This window comes from Suncus etruscus, chromosome 9 (genome assembly GCF_024139225.1).
Source record: "Suncus etruscus isolate mSunEtr1 chromosome 9, mSunEtr1.pri.cur, whole genome shotgun sequence".
In the NCBI taxonomy this organism is placed as follows: domain Eukaryota; kingdom Metazoa; phylum Chordata; class Mammalia; order Eulipotyphla; family Soricidae; genus Suncus; species Suncus etruscus.
The window spans coordinates 63,689,570-63,704,039 of NC_064856.1; the positions used below are offsets into that span (position 1 = coordinate 63,689,570).

Consider the following 14,470-nt stretch of genomic DNA (forward strand, 5'->3'; position numbering starts at 1 on the left):
GTATTTGCTTTAAGCAGCCAACCTGGGATCAACCCTGGTTTGATCCTTGGCATCCCATATGACCCACTGAGTCTGCCAGAAGCAATTTCTGAGTTCTGAGCTAGAAGTAATCACTAAGCACTGCTGGTATGACTCAAACCCCTCCCCGCCAAAAAAAGTAATAGAAAACATAAAAGTATACTCAGAAAAATAATACGTTGTTCTTTGGTTTTTGGGTCACACCTGGCAGTGCTCAGGGGTTACTCCTGGCTCAGAATTTGCCCCTGGCAGGCTCAGGGGACCACATAGGATGCCAAGATTTGAACCACTGTCCTTCTGCATGCAAGACAAATGCTCTACCTCCATGATATCTCTCTGGTCCCATACTTAGAACATTTTAAAGAATCAAAAAATCAAGAAGATTCCAGCAAGACAGGAGATATAAAAATAATATAAAGTGTAAGTAGCATTCATTTATGCAACCCCTAGAATATATAATAATGAGGAAGCAAATTTATAATTAAAAGGGATATGAAACTAGTTCTTGGTAAATATCTTATTAAGAATATACATTCTCACATTAACCCCTCTCTGGGCCAGAAGGTAGTACAGTGGGCGGGACTCTTGCCTTGCGTGTGTCCAACTCAGGTTGAATACCTAATACATAATATGGTCCCCTGAGCACTCAATCATAAATCATAAATCAGAGCCAGAAGTAAGTCTTGAACACTACTAGATGGGGGTCCCCAAACAAATACAGAACAAAACAAAACCACTTAACACTTGCCCTCTATACAGATGCATGAAAAAATTAAAATCAAAATAGGTTAAAGACTTCATTATCAGAGCCTAATCCATAAAATACATAGAGGAAAACATAGGCAGAACTCTCCATGATATTGAAGCTAGAGACATCCTTAAGGAGGCATCATCCAAGCAAGTGGAAGAAAAGATCGACAAATGGGACTACATTAAACTGAGAAGTTTCTGCATTTCAAAGAAAATAGTGATTAGAATATAAAGGCCACCCATGGAATGGGAAAAACTATTCACACACTATCCAGCAGATAAGGGGTTAGTGTCTAAGATAAACAAGGCAGTGATTGAAGTTTACGAGAACAAAACTCTAAACCTATCAAAAAATGGGAAGTCAAAATGAACAGACATATCTCCAAAGAAAAATTACAAATGACCAAAAGGTACATGAAAAATGCTTTGCATTACGAATCATAAGGAGATGATGAGAGATGTGAGATACCATGTCAAACCACAGAGACTGGCACACATCACACACAGAAAAAGCAACTAAAAAACAAAAAACCAAGGACAATCAGTGTTGGTGTAGTTGCAGGGAGAAAGGGACTCTCATTCATTGCTGGAATATAGACTGATTCAGCCTTTTTCAAAAACAATATGGACATTCCTCAAAAAGCTAAAAATAGAGCTTCTATATGATCTTGCAATACCATTGCTAGAGATTATCTCAGGAACACAAACCAAAATACGAAAAAGTGCCCTCTGCACTCCTATGTTCAGCGCAGCACTATTTATAATAGCTAGAATCTAGAAAAGAAAAAAACAACAAACCAGGTGCCCAATAACAGATAAGTGGCTACAGAAACTGTGGTATAACTACACAATGGCTATGCCATTTTTGTTGACAATAATATTTTAGGTACATATTTACATAAAATCAGGGGGGATTCCCATCACCGGTTTGTCTTCCCTACTCCTCCGTTTTTGTCCTACCTTCCATATCCTCTTCCCTCACCCCCAGGGCTGCTAGAATATGTGGTCCCCTCTGTACCTATCCTATTACTTCGTAGTCTTACACCTGTTTGGTCCTGATGCCTCCTTTATTTCCCCCTCTAATTGGGGGGCAGGACTAGCTAGTTCAAGTTATGTGGTTTTGTTTGAAGAGGAGAAAAATAATAAACTGGGGTAAAAGTCTAATACGCCGGGAGCTAGGGGCAATTTCTGAGCGCTTAGCCAGGAGTAACCTCTGAGCATCAAACGAGTGTGGCCCAAAATACCAAAAAAAAAAAAAAAATAATTCTTCTTTTTACTTGTAGTATTTTAGTAGGGCAAAGTATATAGATGGATGGAGAATTCAAGAATTCCTGGAGACAGAATTTTAAAAATGCTTAGTAATTAAACATTTTAATTGATACTACAAGATAGGGGAGTTATGAACATTATCTTGCTGTGAAGAAAGTCACATAGGTCATGGTCATTTAAAAGCATATAAAGAGTTTTGGCAATTTGGTGTTAACAGATTTTGTATTTAAACATTATACAGAAGACATCCTGGTAAATGAGGGGGAAAAGTACATACTGTGTTTTGATTTGTTTTGTTTTGTTTTTGGGACACAACCATTGACACTCAGGGTTACTCCTGGCTATTCGCTCAGAAATCTCTCCTGGCTTGAGGGGACTATATGGGGGGGGGGGAGCAGGGCCGGGGAGGGGGAATTGAACTGCGGTTCGTCCTAGGCTAGCCCTTGCAAGGCAGATAGATGCCTTACCTCTAGCGCCACCGCTCCTGCCCCCATAATGTGTTTTGAGGTTTTGTTTTGTTTCACTCTTGGCTATGTGATGAGGTATCTTCTCTACCACCAAGACCCCCTTTCCAATACTCAGAAAAAGAAACTTGACTGCGACTCCTGTTTATTGTCAGAAATGCTTGTCATGGACTGGAGAAATAGTACAGAGTCTAAGGTGCTTGCCCACCAGCAGTGATTTCTGACTGCAGAGCCAAAAGTAATCTCTGAGTGCCACTGGGTTTAGCCCCAACAAAACAAACAAACAAACAAACAAAAAGTTTTTGCCTTGCAGACAAGATAATAGGAAGGCTGAGAGATTCCTCTACATACAAAATGTAATCCCAGCAACTCTGAGGCTTGGGATCCTCAATACCACAGGTGTATGCTCCCCAATGCATCCTAACCATTGTGCTCAAGCCCCATAACTGGAGTATACAACTGTTGGCCAGCCCTTTAACCAAGTGTGTTATTTCTGGGCATTGCAACTATAGCAAAGGGAAGGAGAATCGCTTAGTATCTTGGCCAAGAGGTTTATCCAAGGCACAACTATTAATAATTGAAAAATAAATTAAATTAAAATTTAAGAAAATGAAGTGAAAGCATTTAAATTGGAAAAGAAGTAGAACTGTCGGGCCCGGAGAGATAGCACAATGGCGTTTGCCATGCAAGCAGCTGATCCAGGACCAAAGGTGGTTGGTTTGAATCCCGGTGTCCCATATGGTCCCCCGTGCCTGCCAGGAGCTATTTCTGAGCAGACAACCAGGAGTAACCCCTGAGCACCGCAGGGTGTGGCCCAAAAACCGGAAAAAAAAAAAAAAAAGAAGTAGAACTGTCAAACTGTCACTGTTACTACTTGCAGATGACATTTTGTGTGCAGAAAAATCTAAAGACTAGGAACATTTTAGAGATAATAGATTAAGAATAAAGTTGCAGACTATAATCTGTTGCTTTTCTGTGTATAAACAGTCAACTATTTGAAAAGAAGTATTAAAGAGAATAAAATATGTAGGAATAAATTTTATCTCTTTGGTCAAATTTACATGAAATATTGGTGGCCAGAGAGATAGTACTACTGGTAAGGTGCTTGCCTTGCACATGGTTGAAACAGGTTTCCTGGCATCTTCTCTGATCCCTCAAGCCCCTCATTCCCTGAGCTCAGAGTCAGGAGTAGGCCCTGGCTACTGCTGGGAGTGACCCCAAACCAAACCAAACCAAAAATAAAAACACATTAAAAAAAAAAAAGCAAAAATCTCTAAGACATTGTTGGAATGAAATAGAAGAAGACAATGAAAATGGAAAGATAAAGACATTCTGTACTTGTGAATCAGAAGTATTAATTCTAGTAAAATGCCTTTCTACCTAAAGCTATCTTTGGATTCAGTGCACTAGTATTAAAATCTCATTGTGGATATTTGGACCAACCTTGGGCTCAGGACTACTTCTTTTGTCATTAACATCTGTGTTGGGTGCTTTTTTTGAGCATATCTGTAAACTACACTTGAAAGCTAGTAGTTTTAGGAAGTAAGACTGTTTTGGTTCTGGTGTTCTGTGAACAATTAATTTTCATGTTTTAGTCCTACTTTTTGATTCCGAGCTTGACATTTTCTATTTGGGTTATTGGGACAGATTTGCTTTCATATACTTCTGTGCTTGCTTATGCTTATTACTTCTGTGTCCTATCAGTCTCATCTGTTTATTCTAGTAATTCATTCTCTTGTATGATATCTTGCATGAATTTTATAAATTCATATCTTCTCTCTGCTTGTTAATGTTATTTTTAAATTGTTAAATTTATCGAAATTATGAAAAATCTGGACATAAAACATACCTTTTTGATTTAAAAAATACTATTAAATATTAAAATTCTTAAAAAAAATAAAACTCCTTACACTTGCTTCTAATTCTACACCCAATCCTCATGTATTCATTAAAATGGTGTGTTTCTAGACAATAAGTAGCATTATTTTGAGCTTTGAATAGTGAAATACTGCATTAATTCTGCATTCTTTCTCCCCAATTCATTATGGTTCTTATGTCTTTCTTTTTAAATTCTTTTATTCCGTCAGTGAAATTTGAGTAGAAGTTAAAAGTCTATGTATTTCTTACTATGCGCTCTTTAAAAAGGAGATTTAATCATCTTGTGGGTAAATTGTCATTAGAAACAAGTCGGGGAAGGAACTTTGAAGTTACTACCCTTTGTTGTTACTGGTGGTGATAGGGTGATAACTGTGACACTTATTTTGTTACACAAGCTAGGCAATTGAGACTTGTTCCTGACCTCTATTTGGTGTTATAAATCTCTTTGGATACTGTAAAACACCATTCATTCATGTTTGAGATTTCATTGAGTTTTAAATAAAGATTTGGGCTTTTCTTGCTGGGAGGAATATTTAGAGGCTAGCTAGTACAAACTACAAAAGAAATATTTAGGCCCAGAGAAGGTAAGTAAGTTATTTGTCTCTCTAAGGTGAGCCAGTATGAAAAACATAGGGATTAGAAATTATTGCAGTTCCTCCCACCTTACTGTAAAAATGTGGAGATTAGAGTCTCTTTGCTAATATTCAATTTTGATTTTTCTTGTCTTTTAAAATACTTATTTGGTTATTAAGAGATTTTGAGTATATAAGTGAGCATAAATCTTCTGATACTTATTTACTGTATTTCTTAGGATAAAAATGGTTTCAATCCCAGAATACTATGAAGACAAGAATGTCCTCATAACTGGAGCTACTGGTTTCCTAGGGAAGGTGCTTCTGGAAAAGCTGCTAAGATCTTGTCCAAAAGTAAATTCAGTGTTTGTTTTGGTGAGGCAAAAAGCTGGACAAACACCCCAGGAGCGAATAGATGAACTCATTAGTTGCAAGGTAAGTATGGAAATGATCATTTGAAGGAGAAAGAGTGCTTTTATTGCAGCTTAATGTATTTCTTCTATATCTTGAAAAAACAAAGATTTGAAAAAAAAAAAAACCAAAACTCTTCAGATAGGCAATAAACTGAAAATATCAGTTGGAAAGAAAAACTTCCCTTTATGATGGGAAAACTGTTTAACGAGTTTTAAATTAATTTAGTGGTATTATTTAACATAATTTTAGATTATTTTAGTTAGTATATTTATAATTGCTAGATATTTTATTTTATTTTATTTTTGCTTTTTGGGCCATACACGGTGACGCTCAGGGGTTACTCCTGGCTATGCGTTCAGAAATTGCTCCTGGCTGGGGGACCATATGGGTTGCCAGGGGATCTTCCGGGGGATCAAATTGTGGTCCATCCTTGGTTAGTCTGTGCAAGGCAAATGCTCTACCACTTGTGCCAATGCTCTGGCCCATTTGCTAGACACTTTAGTCTTTGGGGGGGGGGGGATATCCAGTGGCACTTAGGGGTTACTCCTGGCTCTGTGCTCAGGAATTAATCCTGGGGGTGCTCAGAGGACCATATGAGATGTTGGAGATTAAACCAAGGTCGTCTGCATGTAAGGCAAATGCCCTCCCCATGTGTTATTATTTTGGCCCCTATTTTACATAGTCTTAACAATAATAAGAAATTCTAGTAATGCTGTGAGATTTCGTGCTTTATCACATATTAAAATTTGTAAGAAATGATTACTTCTTTTTTTTTTTTTTTTTTTTTTTTTTTTTTTTTTTTTTTTGGGTCATACCCGGCAGCACTCAGGGGTTACTCCTGGCTCTGTGCTCAGAAATCGCCCCTGACATGCACGGGGGGCGGGGGGGGGGGGACCATATGGGATACCGGAATTCAAACCACCATCATTCTGAATGTAAAGCAAACGCCCTATCTCCATATTAGGAATGATTACTTCTTATAGCAGTATTAAGAGGTAGCAAATTTACAGATTTTCATTTGATAAACAACAGGTTGACATAGAGGGGACAAATTTAATAAGATATAATACAGTATTCTACTAAAGATGACAGATTTTGAACCATTAGAAAATGATTGCTAAGGTAAAATTGGAACTGAATTTTTTTGGGGGGGCCACACCCGGAAGTGCTCAGGGGTCACTCCTGGCTCTCTGCTCAGAAATAGCTCCTGGCAGGCACGGGGGACCATATGGGACACCGGGATTCGAACCAACCACCTTTGGTCCTGGATCGGCTGCTTGCAAGGCAAACGCCGCTGTGCTATCTCTCCAGTCCCAAGAACTGAATTTAAATTATATCACAGTAAGAGGCTTAGTTGATCTATTTTTAATCCTTAATTCCTTTAAAAATTTTTAAGAAATTTATCGCAGTTCTCTGATTTATAATACTGTTAATAATGGTTTCCCCTGTACAAATTCCAACACCACACCCAGCACCAAATCAGCTTTTGAATTTTCTCAAAATGAGTGTCTTTATATCACATTCATTAATATTTTATTTGGTTATAAGTATACTTTTTTAAGTTATTAAATAGGTATCTGGTAACATAGCCTTCTAACACATCTGTGATTTGTGTTTAAAAAATATACACAAGGATGTAGATGTTGCTTGACAGTAGAGTACATACGTTGCATTTTTGAAGAGTATTTTTTTTCTCAAAATAAGCAAATTCTGTAAAGAAAAATAGTTTTAAAACCACCTTTTTTTTAGAATTGGAGTGATGTATGGCATGAAAACATTATAAATCACTGAACCCCCATAGAGAGAACTTTTTTTTTTTTAATTAAATTTGCTACTAAATCAACATTCTATCACTTTTAGCTATTTATGCTACTTTGTCTGGAAATGTCTGTTTTAGAATCTCAGTTCCTTCCTAGGATTTATTAGACGTTCCTTGTAGCCCATAATAATACATTATTATTTTTTTATTTCTTAAAGCATTATATTTTTTTCTTATCTTTCTAGCCTTTTCTATTTTGCAGCATTTGGCAATGGCCATTTCTTAACATTTTCTTAATGTCTAGAAATTTTAAATGGACTCTATATAGGTAGTATAGCTTTTCCTTTTGGATTAAAAACTCCCTGCTTAAAAATGCAACTATAAACTTTAAATACTGTGAAGTCAAAATTTAATAGAGCAATGATCTGGAGGTAGAACCCAAGTTCTTTTATAAAAATGGAGAATTAAAAACTTAAGCATGACTTACACCTAATAAGAATTTTGTCTTTGATTATTTAGTTAAATTTATTCTGATAATGGGGCTGGAGCAGTAGCACAAGCAGAAGGGCAGAAGGGTGTTTGCCTTGCACTCACTGACCTAAGACCGATCGAGGTTCTATTCCCTGCCTCCCCCCCCCTTGCATCCCATATGGTAACCCATGCCAGGAGCTATTTCTGAGCACATAGCCAGGAGTAACCCCTGAGAGTCATTGGGTGTGGCCCAAAAACCAAAAAAGAGTTTTTTTTTTATTCTGGTAAAGTATGCTTAAGATATATTGAATTTTCTAAAAAAAAAAAAAAAAGAGAGAAAGAGAAAGAAAGAAAGAGAGAGAAAGGAAAGAAAAAAAGAAAAAGAAAGAAAGAGAGAGAAAGAAAGAAGAAAGAAATAAATATTGAATTTTTTTTACTAAAATAACATCGTTAGTATATTTTTAAATTTTGTTCAGTTTCCAGTCTGGATATTTTCAGGTGAAGGGGTTGAGGTAACATCTAGCTGTGCTCAGGGCTTTCTCCTGAATCTGCACTTAGACATTAGTCTGAGTGGGTTCCCCATTTGGGTTGCTGAGTTAGTTCAGTCAAACATAGTCAATTACATACAAGGCAAGAGCCTTTCTTGCTGTACTCTCTCTGGTACAATTTTCTTCTTGCATTTTTCTTTTTTGGTGGGGACTAACTGTGCTCCTGACCTATCACTGGTTTTCAGTTCAGTGATCACTCCTTGTGTGGCTCAGGGGTCCATATATATTGCTGGCATTGAATCCCAGGTTGGACAAATGCAAGGCAAGTGCTTACCCACTGTACTATTTTCACTCTCCTCTAGTCTGCATCGTTAACATCTCTTTTCCTCTTTAGTATCTTTACTTTATAAAAAATGTAAGATTTTGTTAGAATGACATGAAGTTATAAATTAAAAATCTTAATTTTAGAAATGTGGATAATTTTAAACATTGTTCTGATGTGTACTGTTTATTCTGAGAAATAATATAGTCTTATTAGCAAAGATATGGACAATTCAGTTTAATTTGACAGTCCCAGCTCTGTCCTTTGCAAATTACGTTTTCCCCCTGTATTTTTAGAACCATAATATGTAAAATAGAGATTAGTAATGTATGCCTCATGTTTATAGAATAAAAGTAATTAAGTCTAACAAAGGGCAGAAGAATTTGTACAGTACAGTAGTTAAGTTGCTTGCCCTGCATCCTGCCAACCCCACACAAAATTTTGACTCTACATATACTTGTCTACACATTGAGCAGAGTCAGGAATAGTAGAGTATCCCCGAAGCAACAGTAGGTGTGGCCCAACATTGTGGCTTTGACTGGGAAAGGGGAGGTGATAATAGATTTTAGAAAGTTGAAAACTTGTCCTAAAATATTTTTATCCTCTTTATAGCTTTTTGACAGATTGAGAGATGAAAATCCAGATTTTAGGGAGAAAATTATAGCAATCAGCAGTGAACTCACCCAACCAAAACTGGCTCTTAGTGAAGAAGATAAAGAAGTTATCATTGATTCTACCAATATTATATTCCATTGTGCAGCTACAGTAAGGTTTAATGAAAACTTGAGGTAAGTAAAGGCATTTTATATGGTATTAGAACTTCAGAACATAATTTTGCTTAGTCAAGTTGTGAAAGTGATTTGAAACTGTTTGCCTTGTGTTACCAGTTTTCATTGTCTTAAAGGGTATTAAAAGAATTTTCTCTATTAGTTTAAAATCATTGAATAACTAGTGTATTTATATTGAAAGAAGTTATCATGAATTTTTATTTAGTATTTTGAGGGGCACACCTAGCAGTGCTCAGGGCTTATTTTGATTCTGCATTCAGAGATAGCTACTCATAGTGATGCAGAGAGACCATCTGGGGTGCTGGGGATTGAACCTGGGATCAGCTATTCCAAGGCAAGTGCCTTATCCACTGTACTATCTATCTCCCAACTCTTAGTTATCATGACTTGTAATATGGGATGGGGAAGAGGCAAGAAATGGAAACTATAGAATAGAAGAAAGAAAACTTTATGTTGAGTTGGAGTTGTTCCTAAAAACTAATAGTTCTTGTTTTTTTTTTCTCTTCATTCTTTCAGAAGTTTATGCCCTAGCAGTTTTTTTCTTTTTTTTTCTTTTTTATTGTAAGAATTTATTCAAGAGACAAAATTGGTTAACATATTGAGGTAAACTGACATAACATAATATAGTAACATAACAACATATAATTAATATAATAATACATGTAAGTCAAAGAACATTTCTAAATAAAACACAATTTTTTTTATTATAATGACTTACATATCTTTCACAGTAGTATTTTAGGTACATATTAACATTGAATCAGGGGAATATCCATCACCCCCAGTGTTGTCCTCCCTTCATCCCTGCTGCCAAGCATATATCCCTTTCTCCCTCCTTTATCCCCAGAATGCTAGTTTAACTTAAAGCATATATGTTAACACTAATGTAAACCTTTTTCTTTTTTTTCTTTTTTTTTTTTTGCAGTTCCAGATATTTTTACTAGTGGTTAAAGGTTTAGAGTCAAAGGAGCACTGTATAAACAATGTTAGAGTGGCAATTATCATTTGCATGGGCCCACCAAAGTATGGGGGTCATGGAAAGGAAAAACTTTTGGCCTCCCTAGGAGTTTTTTAGTGTTTTATGCATATCCATCAAAAAGTAAAGAAAAATAAATTAATTAAAAAAAGTAAATGAAATCCAGCTGTTTCTTGGAGTAAGGGGAAATAAAAAAATTAAATTGTGCCTTATTTTTATTTTAAAACTTGATTAATTTGGAAACTGGTCAGAGATAATACAGGGATTTAGGCATGTACTTATACAGGCCTGTCTCAGTTCAATTCCTGGCATCTCCTCCTTCCCCCAGTTAAATATTACTGGATGCAGGCTTGAAATCTCCTGAGCAATGCCAAGGCGACTGAGTAAATCTCCAACACCACAGAGCCTGAGCAGCACCTTGTCCTCACATGTTGAGCTGTTTGCCCAATTGGCAAAGAATCACTGGTGACCCTGTGCAGGCTTTATAATTAGTTTATTTTCTAAATGTTTTAAATTAAGTACTTACTATAAAGGGCTTTGAGATAATTTTCCATATGAATTTTATTTTTCTATTTATTTTTGGTTTTGGGGTCACACCCAGTGCTTCTCAAGGCTTATGGCTCTGCATTCAGGAATTGCTGATGGTGGTAGTTGGGGAACATAGAGAATGCCAGGGATCCAACCCAGTTTTGCTGTATACAAAGCCAGTACTCTATACACTGTACTATCTATCTCTCTGGCCCCATAATGCTTTTAATGTGGAAGTATAAATTAATTGATATAAATGTGATAGTTCATTATCATAGAATTATAATATGCTTTATATTTTTGGTGAGGACAATGTAATGGTTCAATTAATTTAATTGAAAAATTACAAAGTTATTTATAATTTAATTACAAAGTTATTCATGATTGATGTTGAAACATTATATTTTCCCTTTACCAGTGTCTCATGATTTTTCTTATTGCTAACGTTATTCACATTAATACTACAGACAAATTAATTTCATATTTGAAGAAAACTGAGGTAGTTTTGTGTCATTTATTACCTAATAATGTATTTTGTTCTGTATTATTCTGTACTATATGCTCATATTTTATATTCATTTCTGTTCATGAGAATCTTATTAGAATATCTAGGTTAATCTTTATAAAACTATGAATGTGATATATATATATGTTCTTATGTACATAGTTTGAATATTTGCCAATTATTGTCTTTGGATAGTGTGATTACAGCTAGTTTTAAAATATGTTGTGGTTAATCTAACAGATACTTCTCGTCTCTAGTGTTTTCTCCAAGTTCTAGCTTTCTTTTATTTCTATCGCCAAAAGAAAGAGTTGTAAAAAACGCTTTAAAAAAAAACTCCCCAAAATTATAGATACCGGATAATTGTGATATACACTTCAGTGTATTAAAGGGAAAATTGATTCATAAATTGCCCATGTTAATTAGAATAAAACTTAAGGTAACCTTTATTTATTAAGGGAATCAAAGTATCATAATGTGACAGGAACTTTCTGCCTCTATTTCCTTTAGGAGTTGGCAAAGTTACCATTAATAAGAGAAAAAAAATTTCTTAACTGGATAAATCATGGTAGAAAGTATAGACAAATGAACAAGAAAATTTAATTTTTATTTTCTATTTTGTCAATATATGTATAATACTTGCTTCAGACAAGGTACAGGAGTAGTTTTCTCATTCATATTATTTCAGTGACCCAGAAACTCTGTCTCTGTTCTCAGAAAATGTGTAACATAATATTCTTTGTGTACTTCTTACAAAACACTACTCTTTCTGTCTCCATTGTTTTGCAAATGCAAAAGAAAAATAGCACACTGCCTTACAGCCTAGAGGACAGTGTCTTCTCTGTGAAATATCTTATTTATTGGATTTCCATTTGAATTGAATTTTTTCCTTGAGATAAAGAAGTAAAAGTAAAATCATACATGCATGATTTTAATACCTTCCCCCATCTATTTTATTTATTTTTTTCTACTAGTATGTTTTGGTCAGCTTTTCATACTACCCAGTTAAAAGAGGAAATAAGACAAAGAAATTTTTACTTCTATGAACTTAATTCTAGTTTGTGATGACCCAGAACTTGTTGTTCAATCCTCAGGACCTATTAACAAGTCTTACAGTACGTACTCTTCTCCATCCCCCACAGTCTTGCAGAGTGATAAACATCAAAGCACTGCTTTACAGTCAAGTGGAACAGTTGTTATCTGTGACATTCTGTTTTTTTTTTTGTTTTTTTTTTAAGTTCAATTTCTTTTTTCTTAGTCTTAATACTGAATAAAAGAATTTTGGAATAGATTACAAGAAAAATAATTTTAAGTGTTGAGTACCTTTTCATACTACTACTAGATTAATAATACTAACTTTCATGTAATAGAATTTAAAATTTTATTTTTTGAAAATTTTTATATATTTATTTTTAGTTATGATTTTGTGATGTTATTCCATCATGTTGTATACCTTAATTCATAGAATGTCTGATTAGTATTAGAAAAACTAGGAGATTTTGCATTTTCTTTTTTAATAATTTTTGAGAAATTAAGGTTAGAATAAATATTTCCTCTGAGTTAGCATACAGTAAGCTAACTCTATGAATAATTATTCATATTTCATAATTTTGATAATTCCTGCTGCTTTTTCTTAGTGCCTTTCAGATTATTTTATTAGCTTTTAGTATCACGAATAGCGCAATACTAGCTTTACTGATACTGAGTATTTCATTTGTTTTTCCCTCAAATACTCTATAACAAACTTGAAACTTGAACCTCTTTAATGACAAGATTGGTTTCCTCATCCTTGGGTGTTAGCCAAAAGTCATCTGCTTAAAATTTTTTTTGAATCTCTTTATTACTATTTAATAGAGTACTATTACTATTTATTACTTAGGAAATTCCAAGCACTTTGGGAATACTAAAACAATATATTTAGATAATTTGACGTATGGCAATATGCCTCACAATCATTGTACCACTTTTATAATAATAAACCATTGAGTTTTTAGGTAAATTAAAAAAAATTATTCAAGTATATGGTTACAGTTTCAGCCATAAAATGCACACTTCCACCTTCACCAGTGCAACTTTCCAGCCACCAATGTCCCCATTTCTCTTTCCCCACTTCCTGCCTCTCTTCTAGATAGGTATTATATTTCTCTATCATTGTTATGGTAGTTGTTAGTATAGTTATTTCTATAAAAGTCTTTACAAAGGCTTTGAGGGGCCAGAGTGATGGTACTTGCTTAAAACAAGTATTTGATTTGATATTCTGAATTTGATTCCCTGCCATCCCATATAGCCCCCAACTCCACCAGTAGTAATTCCTGAGTGCAGAGATTAGTATTTTGAATTATGTATTTTGAATTAGTATTTTGAATTATGAGAACAAAAGATGCAAAGAAAGAGGATAAGGTAAAGTTACAGTGGAAGGACAATCACCCATAACATAATTATCAGAAGAAGTCCCCTTGCTGATATCTTAACTTTTGAACTTTCACCAAAGAAAGTTAAGATAAATAAAACAGAATCCATGTGCAATTACTTTGTCCCTCAAGTCCCCAGATTGTAGCACATTATAATATTTCTTAACAGCACACAAGGCAATCTAAAGCCATCAAACTTACGTAACTCCTTAAACATTAGAGGCATAGTATTTTTTACATTTCCATGTACATGCATATTAGCTTAAGTTAACCTCAAATTTTAAGTGGGTGCGTTTTAAGGATTAGAGTCAAAGGAGCACAGTAAAAACGGTGTTAGAGTGGCAATTGTTGTTTGCATAGGCCCACCAAAATATGAGAGGCATGGAAAGGAATGCCCTATATCCTATTGGATGTGGCCCAATACCAAAATAAATAACTTGATTACTTAAAAGGTATTTTAGTTAATTGCTACAAAGAAGGAAATATATACTTTTTAATTTAAATATGTTAATAAAATTTTGTTTCTGGGGGTTCTTTGACTTTTTCCTTATTGGTGACTCAGCCTTAGCATATTAAAATTAACCATTAGCATATTAAAATTAACCATTCTAGTTTCTTCTCTTGATGTACAGCCAAATCATAAAAAGTATAAAATAAAAAAATCAGTATGCAAAGGAAATCTAACTTAACTTCCAAGTGTATATATCGTAATAGAAAAGGCACTTGTCTTGCATGCTGGCTGATTTCGGTTTGATTCCTGGCATATTGTCTATGCCAGGAGTGAATCCTGACCATTAAACCAGGAGTAATCCTTGAGCACTGAGCCAGGATATGCCTGAGTGCCATTGAGTGTACCTCAC

At 34.8% G+C, this 14,470-nt stretch overlaps 2 protein-coding genes across 5 annotated transcripts in view; one reads left to right on the forward strand and one right to left on the reverse strand.

The window, feature by feature from the left end:
- The window catches only part of LOC126018963 (40S ribosomal protein S4, X isoform-like), a 965,922-nt gene that overhangs the window by 852,441 nt on the left and 99,011 nt on the right, over positions 1-14,470 (reverse strand). The gene's annotated exons all lie outside the window — the stretch shown is intronic.
- FAR1 (fatty acyl-CoA reductase 1) overlaps positions 1-14,470 on the forward strand; it is a 78,136-nt gene that overhangs the window by 35,160 nt on the left and 28,506 nt on the right. For both annotated transcript variants that reach the window (XM_049781037.1, XM_049781038.1), the window contains exons 2-3: positions 5,191-5,386; positions 9,018-9,193. In XM_049781037.1, coding sequence (XP_049636994.1) covers positions 5,198-5,386; positions 9,018-9,193 — 365 coding nt within the window. In that variant the 5' untranslated portion in view covers positions 5,191-5,197. The remainder of the gene's footprint in view (positions 1-5,190; positions 5,387-9,017; positions 9,194-14,470) is intronic.